General features: G+C 43.9%; 1 protein-coding gene across 3 annotated transcripts in view; it reads right to left on the bottom strand.

Annotated features, from left to right (window-relative positions):
* The window catches only part of DNAAF9 (dynein axonemal assembly factor 9), a 132,499-nt gene that overhangs the window by 6,140 nt on the left and 102,160 nt on the right, over window positions 1-24,199 (bottom strand). For 2 of the 3 annotated variants that reach the window (XM_036093392.2, XM_036093393.2), the window contains exons 29-34: window positions 18,024-18,061; window positions 9,342-9,477; window positions 6,445-6,531; window positions 2,619-2,725; window positions 2,217-2,291; window positions 262-467 (exon numbers count right to left, since the gene is read on the bottom strand). In XM_036093392.2, the coding sequence (XP_035949285.1) occupies window positions 262-467; window positions 2,217-2,291; window positions 2,619-2,725; window positions 6,445-6,531; window positions 9,342-9,477; window positions 18,024-18,061 (649 nt within the window). Of the gene's footprint in view, window positions 1-261; window positions 468-2,216; window positions 2,292-2,618; window positions 2,726-5,150; window positions 5,326-6,444; window positions 6,532-9,341; window positions 9,478-18,023; window positions 18,062-24,199 lie in introns of those variants that run through there. The other variant, XR_013441971.1, reaches the window with a different exon arrangement.

Here is a 24,199-nt window from a genome sequence, read left to right as displayed (position 1 = left end):
CACCCAGGTCCTAGTTAAGCCACCTAATAGCTGCAATTTGCCTTGGCAAAAGAATTAGAAATGGCTGTAAGAACAGGTCTGCCTTGAGGTTACCCTGAGTGGCTTCCTCCTACTTGCAAACCATCCCTGGAAGTGCTGGCTGAGCCTGTGAAGGGTGGAGAGGAGGGAGGTCATGGGAGGGGCTTCTACCCCAAGGCCAGGAGCAGCTCTGAGGTGTGCTGGTCACATTTGTGCCAGAGGTGTCTGGGCTTTGGAAACCACCTGCTTGGCTGACTGCCGCAGCCAGTCCTTGACGCTTTCTTCCTTCAGGGAGCAGCCGATGAACACGAGGTAACACTCCTGCTGCCCGTTGCTTTCTTGAGGTGTGCTTCGGGAGTCAGGCGGTGGCGAAGGTCCCTCCAAAACAGGGACAATGCTCAAAGAATTGGCCAGAGTGTTATGGCAGACTTCCATGGCCTTCTCAGAGTCTGTAGGGAGAACACACGTAGTCCCTGAGCCCCAAAAGGATAAAGCTACACTAAGACTGTAACGTGCAGATGGTTGGGGACAGATTCCTGTGACATATGCAGGAGGGAGAACTGCCCTGATTGGTGTCAAGTTAGAAAGGATGACGTAAGAGAGGGAGGAGCAATGTAAATTTCTGGCTTGGCTGATTTGGTAATCAGGTGGATGTCACTAACCCAGAAGGGGACTACAAGAGGAGAGCCCCTAGCAGAGGCCTGAGAGGCCAAGGGAAGAGGGACTGTCAACATACAAGTGGTGCAGGAGGGTCACATTATAGGAACAGGAAAGCTAGGACTGGGTTTATAGACTGAGAAGCGGGGGGCTAGCACAGGAGACACAAGAAAAAGGCAAGGTCCCCCTAAAAAGCAGGATGAGAAAGGGCTCCAAAACAGAGAGGTTAACTTTGAATAAGAAGGGAGTCAAGAGAAGGTCTAAATTAAGACAAAAACAAGGTGAGAGGGAAGGGGGAGACATTATGACCTCTGAAACAAGGAGGGGGCTGTCTGTCGGAGCCTGAGGGAAGCAGGCTTGAGTAAGGGGCCAAAGTTTCAGATTCAGGAACATAAATTAGGCCAAAGGCATGGGTTAAGGACCTTGAAAGCTTCTTTTATATAGGTGATGTCATCTAATTCTCCTATCTGAACCCATATGGTCCCATGCTTACAACTCTCAGTGGCTCCCTATGGCAGACACTGATGGTTGCCTGCCCAGCATCCTGCTCTTTCTCCAATACCAACTCCCCAGAAGGCATGGCAACTCAATCCTGGGCAATGAGAGGAGTGGTCTGCTCAGGAAGTGGTAGGAAGTGCTTCAGTAAAAGGCATCTGTATTGATAAAGCCACCCACAGGAAGAGCCTCTCCTCTCAGCTGGATGTTGTGTTTGGAGGTGACACCAAACCTGTAGCACTACCTGGCAATGAGGGGTGGGAACCTGAGGACAAGCTGACATACCATGGATGAAGGAACACACATGACCTGTGTCCTCAGTGGCCTTGCTATGCTGCCTGACCTCTTGACCTCTTATTACACAGCTAACACCTGCTAGTTGAGTTGGTGTTTTCTGTTACAACAGCTAAAAATGCCTTAACAGACATATTCCTGCTAAGCCTCAGCCACAGTGAACCCTTTTTGGTTCCTCCAATGTGCCTTTTTTGCCTTGGTTCCAAAGCACATGCTGTACCTTTTCTCTGGAATATTCTCCCCTTTCTCAATGTTGAGTTGATTAACTCCTTGTCTTGAGGCCTTCCCTGACCTCCAGCCCAGGATGGACAGACTTCAGGTCATTAGGGTTTCCAGAGGCCTAAGGCTAATAAATAGGGAGAAGGCAAGTGGAAGGCTTGAAGACTTGGGCAGAAATGGATGTGGACCTGGAGAGCTCATCACTGGGGCAGCTCCTGGTGACAGGTCTAGGATGGATGCCTTGAAAGGGGTGCAGTGAGAGTCTCTGGAACAAGGAAATCAAGGAGCTGTAAGGAAAAGCCCTGGGCAGGCCATCCAGGGGGAAGATAGGACACATCCTTCACTGTGGAGCAGGACCTGCAGAAAGGCGGGGAGACTAGAAGAACCACTGGTGTCAAGCCCAGATGGGAGGGTTTTTGAGAGAGTCTGAGAGCTATCCGTGGTCTGTAGAGCACCAGTAGAAGCTATGAACCCACATCATGAGATGTGAGCATTCCATAGTGCAGGACTCCCAAATCCAACTCCCCAGTTACCTGAAAACTTCACTTTGCCCAGGATGTGGTAGATGTTTCCAGAGAAGGGGCTTGGCTTGATGGAAGACTGAATTGCTGGTGGAGGAAGAGGACAAGGCTGTCACCTACCTGGGGGCAGAGGCCAAGTTCAGGGCACACAGCTGGGAGGGTTAGGGACTGGGAAGGATCCCTACTCGAGGGACCAGGGCTCATAGGCTGTCCCTCCACCAGAACCTCCCCAGTGGCTCTGCCACTGTTCCCAAGAGTGGGGCACTCCTGGATCCTCAAATCCCTCTGCTTGTTTTTGGACCCAATGGAAAGGAGAAAAGACAGCACACATTAATACTAAAATAGTGCCGGGTAGCATGGGAAACTGGCATACTCTTTTACCAGGGTCTGGGACATGTCCCAACCAAGGCTTACCTTTACACTTGGCCACGAAGCGAGTCTTCTCCAAGGGACGACCAAACCATACGCAGATCTGAACCATTAGTGGAAAGACTGATCCAGCATCATATTTACCTTCATACCTTAAAAAGTTTAAAAATTTGTAAGTACAAGTAATTGGGGCTTTGAGTGTTACTATATACCACTCAGGGATGAATTACATACCCATCCAGAAATATTTGAGTTCTTTCTTATGTGACATTTGCATACAAAACACTTGTTTTAAATAGGTATATGTTTCTTTCATCTTGAGACTGGGAAGCATGGTTGCCCCATTACAGCAGGGAGGTCTGTAGACTAGCAGTTCCTTGAAGCCAAAGATCCCCATCTATCTTTGAAGCCTACCAGTGTGCCACCTGAGATTGGGGGTTCTTCCTGACACCCCTGGAGCTCTTCCTCAGGGCCTCACTATACCCCACCATTGTTGAGGGCAGCTTAACAGACTGTACATTTGGATGTGCACACTTTCCAGAAGGAACTAAAGAGCTGGGGCATCTCTGCTCTATTTTCTCAGTTTTGAATTCAGCAGACATAATGCCAACCACAGACTCATTAAGAAGATGCCATGTTCAGGGGCGCCTGGCTCAGTTGGTAGAGCACGTGATTCTTGATCTTGGGGTTGTGAGCGCAAGCCCCACGTTGGGTGTAGAGATTGCTTAAAAATAAAAATTTCTTTTTAAGATTTTATTTATTTATTTGACAGAGACACAGTGAGAGAGGGAACACAAGCAGTAGGAGAAGGAGAAGCAAGCTTCCCACTGAGCTGGGAGCCCAATGTGGGGCTCAATCCCAGAACCCTGGGATCATGACCTGAGCCGAAGGCAGACACTTAATGAATGAACCACCCAGGTGCCCCCAAAATAAAAAAAAATTTTTAAAAAGGACATGCCATATTCAGAGCATTTAAAAAGTTTAAGTTTTTATTATGGAAAATTGAAAACACATGCAAAGATAGAGAGATAGTGCAATGAACCCGCATCATCCAGCTTCCAAAGTTATGGAATTGTCATTCCTTCTTTTGAATTATTTCCTTGAGATGAATCCGCATGATGGTATCAACCCAGGAAAGGGTGTAACCATCTCATGGGTAATAACTTACACCACTCCCAGTAGCAGAAGAGTGTCTCAGTTGCACAACAATTCCCCCAGCAATGATTCTTAGATATTTCTGGTTAAGTGTAATAGGTTTCAATCAAAACAACAGCGAGGCATCATTTTACGTTTTTGAGTTACTAAAATGGAATTCTGTTACCATGGCTGCCATTTATACTTGCTCTAAAGTGAACTGTGCAGGGGCACCTGGGTGGCTCCATCGGTTAAGCGTCCGACTCACGGTTTCAGCTCAGGTCATGATCTCAGGGTCGTGGGTTTGAGCCCCGCTCGGGCCCTGTGCTCAGCATGAAGTCTGCTTGAGATTCCCTCTCCCTCTCTCTCTGCCCCTCCCCCCTGCTCACGTACTCGCTCTCTCTCAAATAAATAAAATCCTCAAAAAAAGTGAACTGTCCACCTATACGGAATGGGTTACTTTTCTTCAGTATCAAAATAAGCTTCTCAAATATTATATTAACCCTTTGCCACATATGATGCAAACATTTTCGTCCAGTCTATTATATTTTATTAGTTTCCTTTGCTTTAAAATAGCTCTACAGATTTGAATTTTATATCATATGTACAATTGAAACTATCTTACTCTTTATGCTTTCCTTAAAGTAAGGTGCTGGTATAACATCTCTGCAGTACTGACATGTTCTTCTTGCCCTCTCCCAAGACAGGGGAGACCATCGGCCTCTCTGGCTTCTTTGTTCAGAGCCTGAATCCTTACGGAAAGCGGGAGGGGCCAAGGGAAGAGTGAAGGTTTCCTGCTAGGCCAGAAATAAGCCTTCTATCAGGGGAGTTGGGGGTGGGGTAGATGAGCACAGAGAGGGTTGTGGGAGGGGAATGGCTGACAATCTGCACAGCACAGAGCTAAGCACAGAGCTAAAGCCTCTTCACTGAGGTGGTGCGCTCTGACTCAGTGAGGGAGGGGGAAAAATACACAGGGATGGCTGATGGCTGCCATCTTGTTAAAAGATTAAATTATCTGATTCCTAGGAAGGGACTCAGAAGGGGGAGGGCCCAAAGGATGATGCTGAGGCCCCTCCATCTCTGATTCTCTGTAAGGACTGATCTTCCTGGTAAAGAGAAGGCTTCAGACTTTAGATTCACGGAGCCTTCTAATGCACCCTTTATACCTGGCTCTTGGATCATTCTGCCTCCAGGAAAGTTTATGCCCTGAGCTAGGTTCATGTGCACAATGCCCAGAATGAGTCGCCATGGACTACAGAATGGGTGCTTCCCTAGGTGTTAGGTGGAAGCAGCAGGAATCTCAGGCCCAGGCCCAGAGGTGAGGCAGGAAAAGGGTCAGTAGCTGTAGTCAGTGGAGAGGAAGGTTTCACCCATAAGCTCCATCCGTTTCTTTTTAGCTAAGATAGAACTGTCTTGTTCAGGCATAAGGCATGATGCACTTACCCACTGTTTAAGCAAGTATGATGTAACTCAAATTGGAGGTTCCTTCTAGAATATGCCTGAAAATCTTCAATTCCACACATTGGACTTGTTTGTTTACCAGCATAGTGCAATCAGTTTTTTGCTGGTATAAAATACTGGTGACGTAAGGGGTGGTGTGGAGGACATAGAAAGGTGTCTGGGGGAAGTGAGCAAGGATAACAAAGATAATCCAAATCAACATGAGAGAATACTTTCGGCCAAGCTTTAGTAACTGTCTTCCCTTGAACCTTCAAGAGAGCAGAACCCAGCTACCCATTCTGTAGAGGAATGAGCACAGCATGGCGGTTGAGCATACGGGCTCTGGAGCCATATAAGCTGGGTTTGAAACGCAGCTCTTTCACTTACTGGCTGTATGAACCTGAACACGCCATTTAACTCCTCGCTGCCTCACTTACCTTATCCTTAAAAAGGAGGAAAATCAAGGAGCCTACCTCGCAGGCTTGGTTTGAGGATTAATGAGGTAACACAGGTAGAGCTCGTAGGATGTGGGCACTGTCCAACAGAACTTTCTGTGAGGATGGAAATGTTCTGGATCTGCGCTGCCCAATGTGCTAGCTGCTGGCCACAGGTAACTACTGAGCACTTGGAAGTATGGCTTGTATGACTGAAAGACTGATTTTACTTAATTTTTATTAACTTACACTTTATTAAATAGCCAAGTGTGGCTGGTGGCTACTGTACTGGAGAGCTTAGAACAAGGTGTAGCACACAGTGAATGCTCAAGTGATGTTGGCACTAGCATGACGACAGCGCCCTTGGTCCTCTCTCCTCCCCTCCCTTTTGGAGGAGAGGTTCACAGGCTGGGAGGCTGCCAGGAGAGAATAAACATCCCCCGGGCCACAACAGCAGGGAACCTACCTGTCAGGTGGGACCCCCTGGAGGACTGACTATATTCTCAGGACTCCCACAATTCAAATCCACCAGATGAGAGCGACTCTCATCTGGTTCCATGCCAGCCACCTCACCCTCACTAGAGGCTAGAGGAAACAAAGGCCACGGTGTGCTTGGTGCCCACAGGGCCACTCCCTAAGTCTCAACATCCAGCAAGGCTCCCAAGTTGGAGCCCAAGATGTGTGGAGCACTGGGCTCCTGGCAAGACCAGCAGCTGTTAGGATACAGCAGGCCATCCCAGCTGCCAGTGTTACCCTTGTAGAACAAGTGAAATTTCACTTTTTCTTTTTTTTTTTTTTCTGTAAATGAATAAATCATTGCGTTTACAAAGAAATCTTAGCTACTTTTCAATGATGATACTTGCCAGCCAGGGTACATTAAATATCGAGATCGTAGCATCTGAGGACTTGAAAAACTATTTTCTGAGAGAATCAGCTCAATGTCTTCATTCCTTTGAAAACATATAGAAAAACCTAGGTTAATTAGGATGATCAATTTTAACCGGCCCATTTTGCTTCCTCCCCCCCAACAGATGCACAAGCATGTACACATACATTTTTTCTGTTACTGCACACCTAAATCCTTTCAGTATGCCTCCCTCTCCTAAGAACAAGGACATCCTCTTTCACAACAACAATACTATTATTATACCCAAGGAATTTAATACTGTGGACCAGCAGTACTGGTATCATCTAGAAGCTCATCATCAGAAACACAAAATGCCAGGCCCTACTCCAGACCTGCCTTCTTATTTTAACAAGATCCCTAAGAGATCTATATGCACATTAGAGTTGGAGAAGTACTGATCTAATCCATTTTCAAATTTTCCCTGTTTTGCCAGAAAGGGGACCCAGGATCCAATCAAGGACTGCTTACTGAATTTACAATCTTTATTTTCCTTTTATGTGGAATAATTCTTCCAACTTTTTTTTGTTTCTTACAGAGTTGACAGTTGTGAAGAGTACATGCCAGTTGTCCTGTGTCCTACAATCTGGATCTATTTCCTTATGATTAAATTTGGTTAAACATTTTTGGTAAGATTAATACCCAGGTGAGGTTGTGTTCTTCCCAGACCATCACATGAAGGAGGCACACGATGTCAGTCTGCCCACATAGTGGTCTCTAAGTCTAATCATTTGGTCAACGTCATGTCTACTGGATCTCTTACTGTGAAGGTACTTTCCCCTCATCGTAAGCAGTAAGTAGTCCATGGAGTGATACTTTGAGACCAGTTAATGTCCTTTTCATCAACAATCTGTCACCCACTGCTCTTAGTATCCACTGATGATTCTTGCCTAAATCAAGTATTATATTATACTAAGTTACAAAACAGTGACTCTCTGGTTCTATAAATTCTTATTTATTAGTGTTAAGAGAGATTTACTGTCCTGCCTCTCCTCATTTTTTTAGTATCACCATGGACTCATTTTATTCCATGTGCTGTTATTTGTTATTACATTTGTTTTCTCTTATGCTCAAGCTGTCCCAAATTTGTCTAGTGGGAGCTTCTTGAGCTAGCTCTGGTATCCCTTTGACATATCTCTACTAACCTTTGATACCTCCTTGCTTTTTTAGCACAAAATGTACCAGGCTCACCTGTACTTTCCCTGCCCTAGACCTGCAATCAGTCAATTCTCCAAGAAGTCCTGATACCTTGTATTGGGGATTGGTATGTAGAAACCAGGATCTAGAGGAAGGGGTGTTTATTCTACTCTGGTATTAGTATTTCTGGTCCCTTTCAATGGGAAGAGCTAGGAAATATACATTTTTTTGAAATAATGAATTTATATTGACTCCCACAATTCAAATCCACCATTCACAGGGTTTTTCTTCACTTTCCCACTTCACATTTATAATTTTTCTTTTTTTTAATATTTTATTTATTTATTTGACAGAGAAAGACACAGTGAGAGAGGGAACACAAGCAGGGGGAGTGGGAGAGGGAGAAGCAGTCCTCCTGCCGAGCAGGGAGCCCAACACGGGGCTCCATCCCAGGACCCTGGGATCATGACCTGAGCCGAAGGCAGACGCCCAACGGCTGAGCCACCTAGGCGCCCCTATAATCTTTCTTATCTAACAAGTGATGTTATTTGAATCAGGGTTCCAACAGAGGATTATGTTTAAAAGTTACTTGAATTAGGGGCGCCTGGGTGGCTCAGTTGGTTAAGCGACTGCCTTCGGCTCAGGTCATGATCCTGGAGTCCCGGGATCGAGTCACGCATCGGGCTCCCTGCTCAGCGGGGAGTCTGCTTCTCCCTCTGACCCTCTTCCCTCTCGTGTTCTCTGTCTCTCATTCTCTCTCTCAAATAAATAAATAAAATCTTTAAAAAAAAAAAAAAAAAGTTACTTGAATTAATTGCTGTGTGTGTGGTTATTACTTTGATATACAGATGGATTCACTTTTTTGTTTTAGTTTTATCCCTCTTTGTTAATTTCTGAATATGTAAAATATTTACATTGCTCAAAGTCAAAATTATATAAAAAGTATATACCTTTTGGTATATCTTTGTGGAGCAAATAAATGTGCTATATGACCAGATGTTTTCTCTTCATACACATCCACACACACAAAGTCATCAATTCTCTATTTTTAGTTTGTAATTTGGACCCACGTCCATGAAGTAAAAAGGTCATTTCTCTATGTTCTCTATGCCATTTCTTTCACATCTTAACACAAGGAATATTGAGAGAGTCTCGACTTCATCCTTTAATGCACAAAAATGTGATGCATCAAAACAAAGTATCTCGGGGCACCTGGCTGGCTCAGTCAGTAGAGCACGCAGCTCTTGATCTTGGGGTTGTAAGTTCGAGACTCACGTTGGGTGCAGAGAATATTTAAAAATAAAATCTTGGGGCGTCTGGGTGGCTCAGTCAGTTAAACCTCCAACTCTTGATTTCAGCTCAGGTCATGGTCTCAGGGTCATGAGATCAAGCCCCGTGTCGGGCTCTGCGCTCAGCATGGAGTCAGCTTGGGATTCTCTCTCTCCCTCTCCCTTTGCCTCTTCCCCTGCTCGTGCTCTCTCTCTCAATAAAGAAAATCTTTTTAAAAATCTTAAAAAAAAAAAAAAACAACAAAATATCTCAAAACAGTACAGGACACTGACACATGGGGTCCTCTTGCTGATTTTTACGTAACATCAAAAGCACTTCTATAAATGTGCAGGTCTTAGATACAAGAGAAAGACACTGTGGGCCATAGTCAGAGCGGTGCATCTGAGAAAGTGGCTAGTCCACAGGGTGAAGTAAACTTGGTAAGTTTACCTGGTGACAATCCCATCTTCTGCAAGAATGAAGGCTGCAGTAGGATTGGCAGCCCTGATGAGGCTCTGCAGCTGGACAAGGAGAGGGTGCCTCTGCTCCGTGGTGTGACTGGTGAACACCACATTACTCACCAGGCCTGAGGAATAAAACCAAGAACGGTTCAGGCTTCGGAGTCCTGACTGGGGCTGAGGGCTCACACAATGTGAGCCTTTGCTCCCTTCCTGATCATCCCTTCCAGTAGCCCTCTTATACAGACACCCCTGACCCCCAACACCTGCTCCCCTGTCTGTCACTGCCACTTCTTGGAGTGAATGGCCTCAAGCCTGTAGCTGCCTCACTTCTTACGCTCCTCTACTTTCTCAATTCTGCTCTCCAGCTGGAAGCTCTCCTGGAGCTTCTTCATCAAAGGGCCCTTTCCACATCCCTTGTCCTTAACCTCTTCCGGAACCTGTGCCAGACACCGTCACCAGTTTAGACCACAGACATTTACCAAGCACGAACCATACGTCAGGCACTCACCATTAGATTCTCAAAGAGTGCACAGGCAAGGAGTTGCTCACACGGACCTACAATTCTAAGGTAAGTGCTAACACAGATATTCACACAGTCATACAGTAAGGAAGAGTGGTGCCGGCAATGAGGGGTTGTGGAGTGGGTAAAAATCCCTCCCAAGCTTTCATAGATACATAGAAGGAAAATCTATGCTACAGAGAATTTGGAAATCAGGGAAGTTATCATATCCTACCATGCCAACATAATTATAATTCCATACTCATTCCTGTTTTGACATAGTTATGATCAGAGTATATACACCATTTCCACTATAAGATCACTTGCATTTTTGTTATTCAACCATTTTTATTCACTTATTAATACTGTGAAAATGTAAAACATATACAAAAATTTTAAAAGTAGTACAATGAACTCCCATGTGCCCATCACCCTTCAAGAATTAACAACACTTGGCTAACTGCATTTCTTCCATATCACATGCCGGCCCTTGCCCCTTTCCCCGGGACGATTTTGAGGTCAATCCCAGACATCCTATTCTTTCATCCAAAAATATTTCAGTATATTTTAAAAATTAATAATTAACAATAAATTCTTCAATATACAAAATATAGTCTACATTCTCTGTCTCATGTTTTCTTAGAGCTGATTTTTTTGAACCAGGAACCAAAGTCCACACACTATATTTCATTGATACATCTCATAATTCTCTTTCAATCTGTGGTGTCTCATTTCTTTGTAATTTATTTGTTGAACAGCTGTATCCTGTAAATTTCTGCCGTCTGGATTTTGCTGATTGTAACCCCATAATGTTGCTTTAACGTACTAGCAGCTAGATCTCTTTTATAGATTCAATCTTTTATTTTTTTTATTATTTTAAAGATTTTATTTAGTCATTTGACAGAGAGAGACACAGCGAGAGAGGGAACACAAGCAAGGAGAGTGGGAGAGGGAGAAGCAGGCTCCTGGCTGAGCAGGGAGCCCGACGCGTGGCTCGATCCCAGGACCCCGGGACCACGACCCAAGCCAAAGGCAGACGCCCAACGACTGAGCCACCCAGGCGCCCCTCAATCTTTTAAAATATAAACTATTTTTAAAAAAATTTCTTGTTCTTGGGGTGCCTGGATGGCTCAATTGGTTAAGCATCTGCCTTCGGCTCAGGTCATGATCCCAGGGTCCTGGGATCGAGCCCTGCTTGGCAGGGAGCCTGCTTCTCCCTCTCCCGCTCCTCCTGCTTGTGCTCTCTCTCCCTCTTTCTCTCTCTGTCAAATAAATAAAGTCTTAAAAAAAAAGATTAAAAAAATTTGTTCTTTTTCTAATTTTTTAAAAAAGATTTATTTATCTTAGAGAGAGAGAGTGTGAGTGAGTGAGCGCAGGGAGGAGGGGCAGAGGGAGAGGGAAAGAGAATCTTTTTTAAAAAAAATTTATTTATTCATTTTAGAGAGAAAGCACGCACACACACAAAAGAGAAAGAGAGTGGGGGGAGGAGCAGGGGGAGAGAGAATCCTGAGGCAGACTCCTTGCTGAGTGCAGAGCCCAACGGGTGGCTCAATCCCAGGACCCTGAGATCCTGACCTGAGCTGAAACCTAGAGTTGGCTGCTTAACCGACTGAGCCACCCAGAGAAGGAGAATCTTAAGCAGACTCCAGGCTGAGCGCAGAGCCTGAAGCCAGGCTTGATCTCATGACCCTGAGATCAGGACCTGAGCTAAAATCAAGAGTCAGCCATTTAACTGACTGAGCCACCCAGGCGCCCCCCCTTATAGCTTTTTGATAGCTCTAAATCACTGTTTCTTATAATATCACTTTTAGACAATGCCTATTGGCTTTTCTACGTGACAGATGGGGAAACTGGAATATTCTGAAGTGTTCTTCCCACTTTGCCATCACATTCTGGTTGGTTATATTAGTAATTTTAGTCCCTCCAGTGTATGTCTTTACAACTAACTATATACTAAGAATATAACTCACTCTTTATAACTTGATTTTACAGCTCTAAACTATTGATCTCCCACTTTGGAAGATGTAGAGAGAGTATCTCTTGCTGCCTCCTAATTCTTTGTTAAATAGAATTTCATTTATAGGTTTTCAAGATTTTCAACATTTATATTCTATTTTGTAATAAAATTCTCATGGGTGTTATCATTAACTCTATATCTAAGATTAAAATCTTTTTTTTTTTTAAGATTAAAATCTTTTTAATAGGAGAGGCTAGCTTTAATAAATGATTAGTTCATAAGTGATTATCTCTAAATTACAAAGACTTCGGCTGTCCCAAGTAACCTTGTAACTGTGGGATCCTGAATGATGAATATTCAGTATAGAGGACTCTGTACGAATACTATTTAATTAAGCTGAGTGTTTAGTTTAAAAAAAAAAAATCAGCTGTATTTAGTTTTTGAGGGCAAAACTCAAACAATGCAAAGAAGGATTCACAAGAAAAATAAATTCCCTTCCTCCTCAGCCATCTAGTTTCCTTCCCTGGAGGCAATCACCATTATCAGATTCTCAGATCTTCTTCCAGGATGTGCTGTGTATACACAAGTAAATGTGTGTATACCTTTTTTCCCCCACAAACAGTGGCATATTATACTGTTCTGCACCTTGTTTTTTACTTAAGCTCTTTAACTTTTTAATTTTGGTAAAGCTTACTTTTTTGTTAAAATCTTCCCTATTACCTTACCATCTCAATCCTTCATGCGACTCTGCTCTCTCCCCTCCTTTAAACTATAAAAGCTCCTATGAATAACACAGGTGTTATTTAAAATACAGGACTCAGTCTTATTTATCTTCTTCATATATGTAACAAGATAGTATAATGTAAAAACTAAAGCATGGGTTATTTATTTATTTATTTGACAGAGAGATAGCACAAGTAGGCAGAGAGGTAGGCAGAGGGAGAGGGAGAAGCAGACTCCCCACCGAGCAGGGAGCCTGACGTGGGGCTCGATCCCAGGACCCTGGGATCATGACCCGAGCCGAAGGCAGCTGCTTAACCGACTGAGCCACCCAGGTGCCCCTAAAGCATGGGTTTTAGAGCCAGGCAGACCATGAGTTTGAATGTGGGGCTCCACTAATTACTGATGAATGACATCAGGGGCAAATTGCTCAACTTTCTCTCTAAGCCAAATTTCCTCCTCTGTTAGATGGGAACAGTAACACACACCTGCAGGTTATCAGTAAATAATTATCACAGGGCCTAGAGATAGTAAGAACTCATTAAATGCAACTTAATGGCCACCACCATCCCCACCACCGTCATTGTCTGGGGAGCAACAGCCTAAGAATGAGACCTCTACACGGACACTGAGGGGCCTGGACTGATCCATTTCTCAGACAGACAAGGGTGGCTATGGCACCAGCAGGAAGCTAGGTCATGTGACTCCCACTAGTGAGGCTGCTGAGTCCATGGTTCAGATGAGTGGCCATCACTAGATGGAAGGCAACTTCCAGGATCCTTGGCTCCTGCCTCTAGTCTGAGACAGATGTAAACGATACTTCCTTCCTCTCGACACTCATACTAACGAAAAAAGTGTTCTAAAAATGCTAAAGACTGGGAGCCTGGGTGGCTCAGTCGTTAAGCATCTGCCTTCGGCTCAGGTCATGGTCCCAGGGTCCTGGGATCGAGCCCCGCATCGGGCTCCCTGCTCAGTGGGAAGCCTGCTTCTCCCTCTCCGACTCCCCCTGCTTGTGTTCCCTCTCTTGCTCTGTCAAATAAATAAATAAAATATTAAAAAATAAAATAAAATAAAAATGATAAAGATGGAATCGGACCTCACAAATTGTCTGGATGCACTCAATTCATTACCAGGGAGCAGGCATTAGGAGCTTCATGCCAATGGTCACATGTTACCATGGGGAAAGGATACATACGAAGGTTATGCCACATGACTGGGACCATAGACACCAGGACTTACAATTCACCTGCTGAGCACAGAACCTCCTTCCCAAGTGTTTATGAACAGTTTGGGGATCTATCAGTTCCTTGGTTCTGAGATGTAGGTTCTATTCTTCTCAGGTATCTGGTAGTGCTCAGCTAGTAAGCTGACCTTAGGCCTTTGCACGGTGCTTGAGAGACCTCTCAGGATTCAAGGGTGAGTTTCCTCACCAGCCTTCCTTGACATCCAAGTGGTGAGTGCAGCTCTGCTTCCTCCTGTCACTTGGTGAAAGGCTGCCCAGTTCCCCAAATGTGGGCTGTGGAGGCACCTGAGTCCTCCTCCTGGCCTGGTGAGTGCTAAACAGCTCCTGGATCCATCATCCACTATCAATCCCTGCTACCATTTGTCTAGTTCAGACTGCTAGTCTCTTTGCTAGGTCACTGCTTATTCTGTGCACTTTCAGGCTTCTCTTACTATAATTCATTCTAACTATTGTAGTCAGAGTAATCTTTCAAAAACAGAAAATCTGATCATATCAGATGTGCTCTGGTGTGTGCCCTGGGTGTCCTCTGGTCACCATCAGGCCTTCGCTCTTGCTGGTCCTTCTGCCTGGAACCATCTTTTCCCTCCGCTTCGTTGGCCCAACTCCTCCTTCAGGCTATAGACAATTTGAATAGCACCTCTTCCAGAAGCCTTCCCCAACCTCCTAGGACTGGGTTGAAGCAGGCTCTAGATACAGATTTGCTGAATAAGTGAATGAATGAATCAAGTGTCATAAAAGATACATGCAACCTGATGTCCAGTGCAGCTGCCTAAGCAGCTAAGCTGTGGGCACCCACATGCCAGAATTTTTCCCACTTCTAAGTCTGAGCAAATCCCATTCATCAGCCAGCCATCTGAAAGGTTTCTAAGATTTACCAATATATACACATTTTTGGTAGAAAATTCATAAGGTACAAAAGGGTATTGAAACCAAGCTTCTTCCTCCCTCCTCTGGCACCCTGAGTCCTAGTTCTCTTTCCCAGAGGCAACCACTGACAACCAGACCTTGGGTATGCTTTCTCAGATAGTCTATGCGTATGCAAGTATACAAGAAGATACAGAACCACGTTTTCTTAAGAGCTTCTCCCACACAAAACCTCTATCCTCAAGGTCTCCATGTATGACCTAGTTGTGGTAACGGCACAGACTGAGGAATTCGAATGGAGAATATGTCAGCATTTTGTTTATTCTATTTTAAAACATTTAAAAATTTCTGTTCAGAACCTTTAACACTAAGATGGACCATTCTCAGCCACAGTGTCAGGGAAGGCTCCTAATGAAGGTGACACTGGTTGTGCCTGTGCTCTCAGTCCCATTTAGAAAGGTCACTCTGGAGGCTTCAGGGGAAGCACTGAGGATGAGGCTGGTGAGCCTAATGCCAGAAATCCATGTCCTATGACTGCACCAGGGCCTGACTGGGGCCTCTGGAAATGGGAGTGAGGCAAGATCAGAAGGCCAGGCCCAGAATGTAGCATAGTGGGGGAAGCAAAGCAGAGTGCTAGAAGGCTCAGCACATTCCAGAGGTGGCAAACATGGGAGCCGGATCCTGCAAGAGGCCCATGAGATTTCCATGAGACAAGAATGGCTGTGATGGATCTTGTACTGAGGAGTCAGCAAAAGCTGAGTGAAGACCTATAAAGGTCCTAGGACTCTGTGGGGTATCTTCTTGGGCAAAAGAAACTGGAGAATCAGACTAGTGCAAATGTGGCAAACTAAGTTGTATGCACCAGGATCATAAGCATAGGCCTGGCCTATTCTGGAAAAAGCTGGGGTCTGGATCTCTGATGGACACCTTGCCCAGAGTCCTGTCTGCCTCACCAGTATCATGTAGATAAACCCTGGGGGGTTGGGATTCTAGGTCAGGAATTGGACACAGAAATGGGGCTTTGCTTTATAGGGAAACAAGCAAAAGGATTATCCTCAGCATTCCTTAGGCCAGCTATGCAAACTACCACCTGCCAAGAGGAAATGCCATCTGTGAGGCAGGTACAGCAGTTATCTGGAGCACAGGGTGAAGAGGCCACTGTGGGCGTTTCATCTTGCTTGGGCCAGGAGCTTCCTTCTGCTCCATATCAAAGAATGGATACCCACATTTGGCTATGGTCTTACCAGTCTGGGATGTGAGTGAGTGGACAGCCTGGCCTGCCCATTCCCCAGAGTGGAGAAACACCTCTAAGGTCTGACTGTCCCAGTCTGGGCTAAAGGCTTCCAGAAGCCCAGGAGAAAGCAAAGTTTGTTTTATCCATCTTTAGATACTTCCAAAAGCAAGACATGGTAGAAAATGTCTTTGCTCTTCTCTCAAATCAGCATTATACTGAGTCTTGTTTGCTGTTTAAGCTCTGAGATTATTTCCTAATCCTTGATTTCTGTAACACACATCATCTTGGGGCTGCAATATAGTCCTTTTCTCATTGTAAAACAATCCTTTGTTGTAAAAGCAATGAATCAGGGAGCCTGACTCATGAACAGGAGCAAAGGTAGGCAATATGCTCCCTCGGGACATGAAGTGTTTGTCTACTGGTGGCAGATCCCACTGGTAAGCTAGCCACCAAATCTCTGAGGATAAAAGAGATACTTGCCTTTTATTTCCTCCCTCCCTGGACAGCCCATGCCCATGGTGAGCCAGGTCAGACCAGTTCATACGGTCTTTTGGGCCCAGATGCAAGGGGAAGATAATTACTAAGACACTGTCACTCTACAAGTCCTTTGGAGTTTAGAAAAACATCATCAATGGCCTCAAGGTCATCTGCCCACATCCCTATCTTTACACATGCACAGAATCTGATACAAGTTGCCTTTGAACACTGAGTAAGGAAGCAGTGTTAATGAAATCTGTCTACCAAGTGCCAGAGAGAATCCAGTCTGTCTTGGCCTAAAAGGTCTTTCCTCCCAAGAAGAGAACTCAGGTTCATGGACAATGAAGACAGGCACCTCCCCAAGGCTCTCGGCTAGGGCAGTCTGACTACCTGTGCTGTGTGCAAAAAAAACAAAAGGGGCACGGAGGGAGAAAGTGCCAAGGAGCCAAGGTGCATTAGGGTGGCAATAATCATGTGGTGGACAGGGGATGCCTATAGCCCACACCCTTGGCTTTGACCATGACTTGCAAACATATATCCAAGGACCAGAGAGTGATCCTTGGTTTTCTCCTGGACCTATGTTTTTGCCTATGCTTTATATCTCAAGGACAGGTACCACCAACCTTCCCAACCTCCCAACCTTGGAACTTAAGAGCAGTTCATACTAGATAACTCTTTCTCCAACTCATGCCCCACATCTAATCTGTCACAACATTCTATGGACCCAACCTCCATAAAAACTCCTTCATCTACATGGAATGGATACTGTGGGTGGACCCAGCCACCTCTATTCCACTCTGCTTCTGGGGTGCTGTGCCTGGAAAGCAACAAAGGACTCTAAAAGCTGGACTTGAGACTCCCTGGAGCGGCAGTCCAACACACACATTCCTCCCTCCAGTGACCCGGCTCCTGCCCTGCGCAGCACCCAGCTCAGCTGTTTCCCAAGACAATAGCTCTGGTATGCTCAGTTGTTTCCGCTCCCTGCGGACTGGCAATGGGATCAGCAGGGTAAAACTGTGCTGGGGACACCAAGTTATTTTCTTCTGTCTGATTTCTTCTTGCTGGGCTGGCTCAGGAAGCTCAGACCCCAGGTCTTCTGACAACAATGAGCATTTTATCATCACTGCAGGAAATTCAGAATTTATTCTGGGTCTCCAGGCACCATAGTTAATATGACTAAAAAGTGCTGCTTCCAGGGTTGCCAGATGGGAGGACAATGCGAGGTTGAATGTAACCTACAGGATGGATGGATTTTTCTAAATGCTACCAAGGAGGTGTGGAAAATTCCAGTGTATATAGGAGGGGATTAAGGGAGAAGGTCCTACTGGACCATACTGTGCATTCATGGGACAGGAGAAGTGCATCAAGATCTTGTTGATCCAGAGGCTAGGAATACCTAATACCTTTTCAGTCCACTGATATTAGTTGGAAGGCCAGGGCGGACTTAAGCCCCGCTCAGGAGAGCTGTTGTCATGGCAGCTTATCATCTTAAGAGACAAACTCAGAAAGAAATCTGCCTATCAAATATGATAAAAGAAAAAGATGTCAAAGGTTTCCCTGGACCAATTTTGTTTGTTTTAGATTTTAGAATGGGAGGAAGGAGATGAAGAAAAGTCTGTTACATCTAAACAGAATTTGAAAGGCATGCAAAAGCAGGAAGTAAAACATATTGCTTACCTTGTGAACACTGGTCAAGACATTTAGGAAAGAGAAATCTAGAGGGGGAAAAAAGAAATATTTAAAAACCATTAATGTCAGAATTGTTATTATTTCCCACAAAAATGTGAATATCCAAGCTCACTTATTCAATGGGGCAAGTGGCAGGCAGTACTAAGCAGCAAGAATTGGTTTTCGGGGTGCCTGGGGGGCTCAGATAGTTAAGCGTCTGCCTTCGGCTCAGGTCACGATCCCAGGGTCCTGGGATGGAGCCCCACGTCAGGCTCCTGGCTCAGTGGGGAGTCTGTTTCTCCCTCTCTCCCTGCCTCTCCCCCTGCTTGTGTTCTCTCTGTCTCTCTCATATGAATAAATAATCTTTACTAAAAAAAAAAAAAAAAAGAATCGGTTTTCATAGCTTTGAACCAAAGCTCTCTAAGCCAAGAACCCCACAGAAGCAGTCCTTATGTGGCCAACTCTTGATGGAATGTTGAAGAGGGGATAGAGGCCTAGTCTCTAGATTATAAGAAATAGAAAAGAAAGCAGGTTTTTTTTTTTTTTTAAAAGACGGTGTACTGATCATAAAGGAGAAATTTCAAAGGAAAATGAGAAGAATTATATTCCCCTAACTCTTCCAGGGGTCTTCAGTACTAAAGTTGCCATGCTTCCCTTTATGTGCATGCTGGAATCCTGGTTCCCCTTCAACCCCATTCTGAGCTCTAATGGTGAACGAATAGCCCAAAACTGACTGGATCACAGATGAAGCAGGTTGAGAGTGACTGATTCAAAGAGTGAGTTAGTTAGCTAACGCAGAGAAAAACTCACACTCTCAAGTGCTTTTAAACTCCTAAAGCATCATAGTACCCTTCTTAGGGAAGATAGCTAACACGAATGAGAATAACTGCCTTTTATCAAGTTCTTCCTCTGGGCTGGGTACTGTGCAAGCAGTTCTCATGTACGGTCTTGTTCTGTCCTCATATCTACTCTATGCCTTGGGTACTTACAAGCTGAGAAGAGTGGGTGCGTTTACGATAGCTAAGCAGTCTAAGCACTTTGCCCAAGGCCTCACACGAAGCTAGGAAGTGGGAGGACTTACGTAGGGACCCAGGTCTGTTTAGTACTGTAGAGCTCCCATGTTTTCTTTCCCTACAAATGAGATGCTTGCTGAAGCCACACTTCTGAACTGTTGCTGGTCTAGGTGCAGGTAGTAATGATGTTCAAATCACCAGGGGGGAATTTCTCTCCTGCAATCTCCTTTGTGGTGGCAAGTTTTCATCCTTCTTTTTTTTTTTTAAAGATTTTATTTATTGGGCACCTGGGTGGCTCAGTTGGTTAAGCGACTGCCTTCGGCTCAGGTCATGGTCCTGGAGTCCCTGGATCGAGTCCCGCATCGGGCTCCCTGCTCGGCAGGGAGTCTGCTTCTCCCTCTGACCCTCCCCCCTCTCATGTGCTCTCTCTCATTCTCTCTCTCTCTCAAATAAATAAATAAAATCTTTAAAAAAAAAAAAATAAAGTACTAGAAACATAAAAATTAAAAAAAAAAAAAAAGATTTTATTTATTTATTTGACAGAGAGAGACACAGCGAGAGAGGGAATACAAACAGGGAAGTAGGAGAGGGAGAAACAAGCTTCCCGCTGAGCAGGGAGCCCGATGCGGGGCTCGATCCCAGACCCTGGGATCATGACCTGAGCCAAAGGCAGCTGCATAACGACTGAGCCACCCAGGTGCCCCAAGTTTTCATCCTTCTATTTGCTTTCTGAAAATACCATCTGGAACCAAATTTGGTAGATAAGTGAGCTGGATGAATACCACTTTGGATTGTTGCTGCAGTTCTCTTGCCTGACTCCTTCATAGTTTCTGAGGAATTCCAAGGAGAAACCCCCATGTGCTCTGAGCAAGATCAAGAGCCCTGGAACTGGGAAGAGACATCCATCCAACACTGGAATCTCCCAAGAAGAGAACTCACTGACTTCACTGCACTCAGTCTGAATGGCCTGACACATCACAAACACATTTGTAGAAACTGTCTGTCCCCATCAGTGCCTGTGGTTACAGTACATGCCCTTAAAGGCCCTTCTCAGCACCCTGCTTGCTTCCTCACAGCAGCCCACAGCAATTCACACCACAGACATCTTAGACAAGACAAGCAAAGTTCTCCCTCAATGCATCTTATCCAATCACAGGCTGGATGCTCATGCTTTAAACCTCTGACGGCTACAAAGAAAATATTCAGAACACATAGAATTGCACATATACATGACTCTCTAAAACTGGAATGCAATTTCTCATATCTTGGCATCTTTGGCATCTCTGTCCTTCAAATTCATGTTGGCTTTCTTTCCTAATCCAACTAGGGGTTATCATTACTTCTTTATAATTCTTATGAAATTGCATCAAATCTTTTATTATGGCACCTCTTACCTCAATCAGGATTATTTGGGTACATGTCATTGGTGTGCCATTTGGAAAATATATTTAACTTTTCTGAGCATCAGCTCCCTCATGGTAAAACACTGTAATGATGCCTACCTTAAAGGGGTATTTTGAGGATTAAGAGGGGTAAAGTATCACAGCAAAACAAATAGCACAAAATAAATGTTGGCTCTCTGCTTTCCTTCTCTACATAGCATCCTCCCTACTAAACTGTAGTATTTTTTTTTAAACTAGTATTTTTGAAGAGTGCCTGGCATAGGACTCTTATTTTTTATTTTTATTTTTTTAAAGATTTTATTTATTTATTTGACAGAGAGAGAGATAGCGAGAGAGGGAACACAAGCAGGGGGAGTGGGAGAGGGAGAAGCAGGCCTCCCGCAGAGCAGGGAGCCCGATGTGGGACTCGATCCCAGGACCCTGGGATCATGACCTGAGCTGAAGGCAGATGCTTAATGACTGAGCCACCCAGGCGCCCCACAAGACTCTTAAACAGAGCAGACGAGTTCATTAAAATGTACATACAATGTATATACAGGTTATTGACCAGCTTTTCCTCTAAGTAACAGAAACGACTGTGATTATAAGCCTCACATAAGTATGGTATCCTGCATTTTGTAGTGTGCCAACCAACTACCTGATTTATATAAAATTCTAGTAAATACTGATCCAATCTGTCCCAAAACATGGGCCCCACAATTCCTACATGCATATCCACAAAACTGCATATACCACATGAGCAGAGATCTGGGATGACTTATTCCTTGCTGCCCTCTCAATGATTAGAATGGTCCCTGGCACACAGCAGACCCAACAGATACTCACTGAATGAAATCCACTAGAATAAAGATACCAGACAAATCTCACATAGACTCATCCTGAATCCAAACTGAGCCCACCCTTAAAGAAGCCACACTAATCCCCACCTCACAGAATGGAAAAAGACACCCTGCTATGTTCTGCTCCCACCTGTTTTTTTAAACCATAATCTGGAAGCAATGATGTAAATTTTATTTTTGCTAAGGCAGCCACTTTACAAAAAACCCCCCAAAACACTGAATTAAGTTTTAAAAACTTGAGTCTCAAAAAATCTTTTACTATAAAAGCAATATATAACCCACAGCTAACATCATACTTAATGGTTAAAGACTAGATGTTTTCCTTTTCAGATCAGGAACAAGAGAGGATATCCGCTCTTGCTATTTCTACTCATTATACTGGAGGTTCTAGTCAGGGGAATTAGACAAGAAAAACAAAGTGCATCCAGACTGGAAAGAAAAAATAAATCTCTCTCTACATACTCATGACACGCTTTTGTATATAGAAAATCCTAAAGAGTACACACAAAACACTAACAGAATTAATAAATGTGTTCAGCCAAGGTTGTAGGATGTAAGATCAATATACAAAAATCAATTGCATGTCCATACACTACCAATGAACAATCCAAAAATGGTATTTAGAAAACAATTCCATTTACAATAACATCACAAAGAACAAAATACTTAGGAATAAATTAAAGGAAGCATAAGACTTGTACACTGAACATCACTGAAAGAAATTTAAGACTTAAATAAATGGAGAGATTGAGCCAGGTTCATGGATTGTAAGACTTAATATTTTTAAGATGGCAATACTTCTCAAACAGATCTATAAATTCACTGAAATCCCTACCAAAATCTCAGTTGTCTTTTCTTTTCTTTTTTTTTTTTTTAAAGATTTTATTTATTTGACAGAGAGAGACACAGTGAGAAAGGGAACACAAGCAGGGGGAATGGGAGAGGGAGAAGCAGGCTTCCCGTGGAGCAGGGAGCCCGATGAGGGGCTCAATCCCAGGACCCTGGGACCATGACCTGAGCCGAAGGCAGACGCTTAACGACTGAGCCACCCAGGCGCCCCTCAGTTGTCTTTTCTTGTAGGAACTGACAAGCTGATCCTTAAATTTACATGGAAATGCAAGGAACTCAGAATAGTCAAAACAATCTTGAAAAAGAACAAAGTTGAAGGACTCACACTTCTCAATTTCACAACTTACTACAAAGCTACAATAATCAAAACAATGTGGTACTGACATAAGGAAAGACATGTCTATCAGTGGAATACAGCTGAGAGCCCAGAAAATAAGCTTTCACATTTATAGTCAATTGGTTTTTGACAAGAGTGCCAGGACAATTCAATGGGGAAACAATAAGTCTTTTCAACAAATGGTGCTGGGGCAGCTGGATATCAACATGTTGAAATAATGAAGTTGGACCCCTACTTCATGCTGTATGTAAAAATTAACTCAAGATGGAACATAGGTCTAAATATAAGAGCTAAAACTATAAAATGCTTAGAAGAAAACACTGGAATAAATCTTTGTGACTTTGGATTCGGCAATGCTTTCTTAGATACAACACCAAAAGCACAAGCAATGAAAGAAAAAATAAATTGGACTTCATTAAAATTGAAAACTTCTGTGATTTAGAGGATACCATCTAGGAAGTAAAAAGATAACCCATGGGAGAGAATTTTTGCAAATCAAGTATCTTATAAAGGACTTGGGTTCAGAATATAAGAAGCACTCTTGCAACTCAAAGAGACAACTCAGGGGCGCATGGCTGGCTCAGTTGGTACAGCATGTGACACTTAATCTTGGGGTCATGAGTTCAAGCCCCATGTTGGGTACAGAGATTACTTAAAAAAAAAAAAAAAGGAAAAGAAAAAAAAGAGACAGCCCAATTTAAAAACGGGCAAAGAGTTTAATGGACTTTTTTACAAAAAACATACAAGTGGCCAATAAGCAAATGAAAAGATGCTGAATATCATTAATATTAGGGAAATGCAAAGTAAAACTACAAGGAGATACCACTCTACACAATACAGACAGAAAATAACAAGTATTGATGAGGACATGGAGAAACTGGAATCCTCATACACTGTGGTGGGAAAGTAAATGGTGTAGTGGCTTTAGGTAACAGTTTGCAGTAACTCAAAGTTAAATGTACGGTTACCATATGACCCAGCAATTCTACTCCTAGGTATATGCCCAAGAGAACAGAAAACATGACCACATGAAATCTTATACACACGTTTCTAGCATTTATAATTTATTTATAATAGCCCCCAAAATGTCCATCAAATGATGAATGAATAAATAAGATGTGGCCATTAAAAGGAATGAAGTTACTCACACATGCTAAAACATGGATGTACCTTGAAAACATTTTGCTAAGTAAAAGAAGCCAGACACAAAAGGCTGCATGTTACATGATTACATTTATATGAAATGTCCAGAATAAGCAAATCCACAGAAAGTAGACTAACAGCTGCCAGGGGTTGGGAGGAGGAAGAAATATGGAGTGACTGAATTGTTTACTTTTTTTTTTTTTTTAAGATAGAGCATGAGTGGAGATGGGGGAGGTACAGAGGGAGAGAGAGAGAGAGATTCTTAAGCAGGCTTCACACTCAGCATGGAGACAGATGCTGGGCTCATCATGGGGCTTGATCTCACAACCCTGATTATGATCCAAGCCGAAATCAAGAGTCGGATGCTTAACCGACCGAGCCCCTGAATTGTATACTTTATTTTATTTTTTTTAAAAGATTTTATTTATCTGACAGAGAGAGACAGCGAGAGAGGGAACACAAGCAGGGGGAGTGGGAGAGGGAGAAGCAGGCTTCCTGCCAAGCAGGGAGCCCGATGAGGGGCCTGATCCCAGGACCCTGGGATCACCACCTGAGCCAAAGGCAGACACTTAACAACTGAGCCACCCAGGCGCCCCAGAAT

This window comes from Halichoerus grypus, chromosome 10 (assembly GCF_964656455.1).
Source record: "Halichoerus grypus chromosome 10, mHalGry1.hap1.1, whole genome shotgun sequence".
Lineage (NCBI taxonomy): Eukaryota > Metazoa > Chordata > Mammalia > Carnivora > Phocidae > Halichoerus > Halichoerus grypus.
The sequence above is the reverse complement of the archived record's forward strand: the minus strand, read 5'-3'. Positions and strand labels throughout refer to the sequence as shown.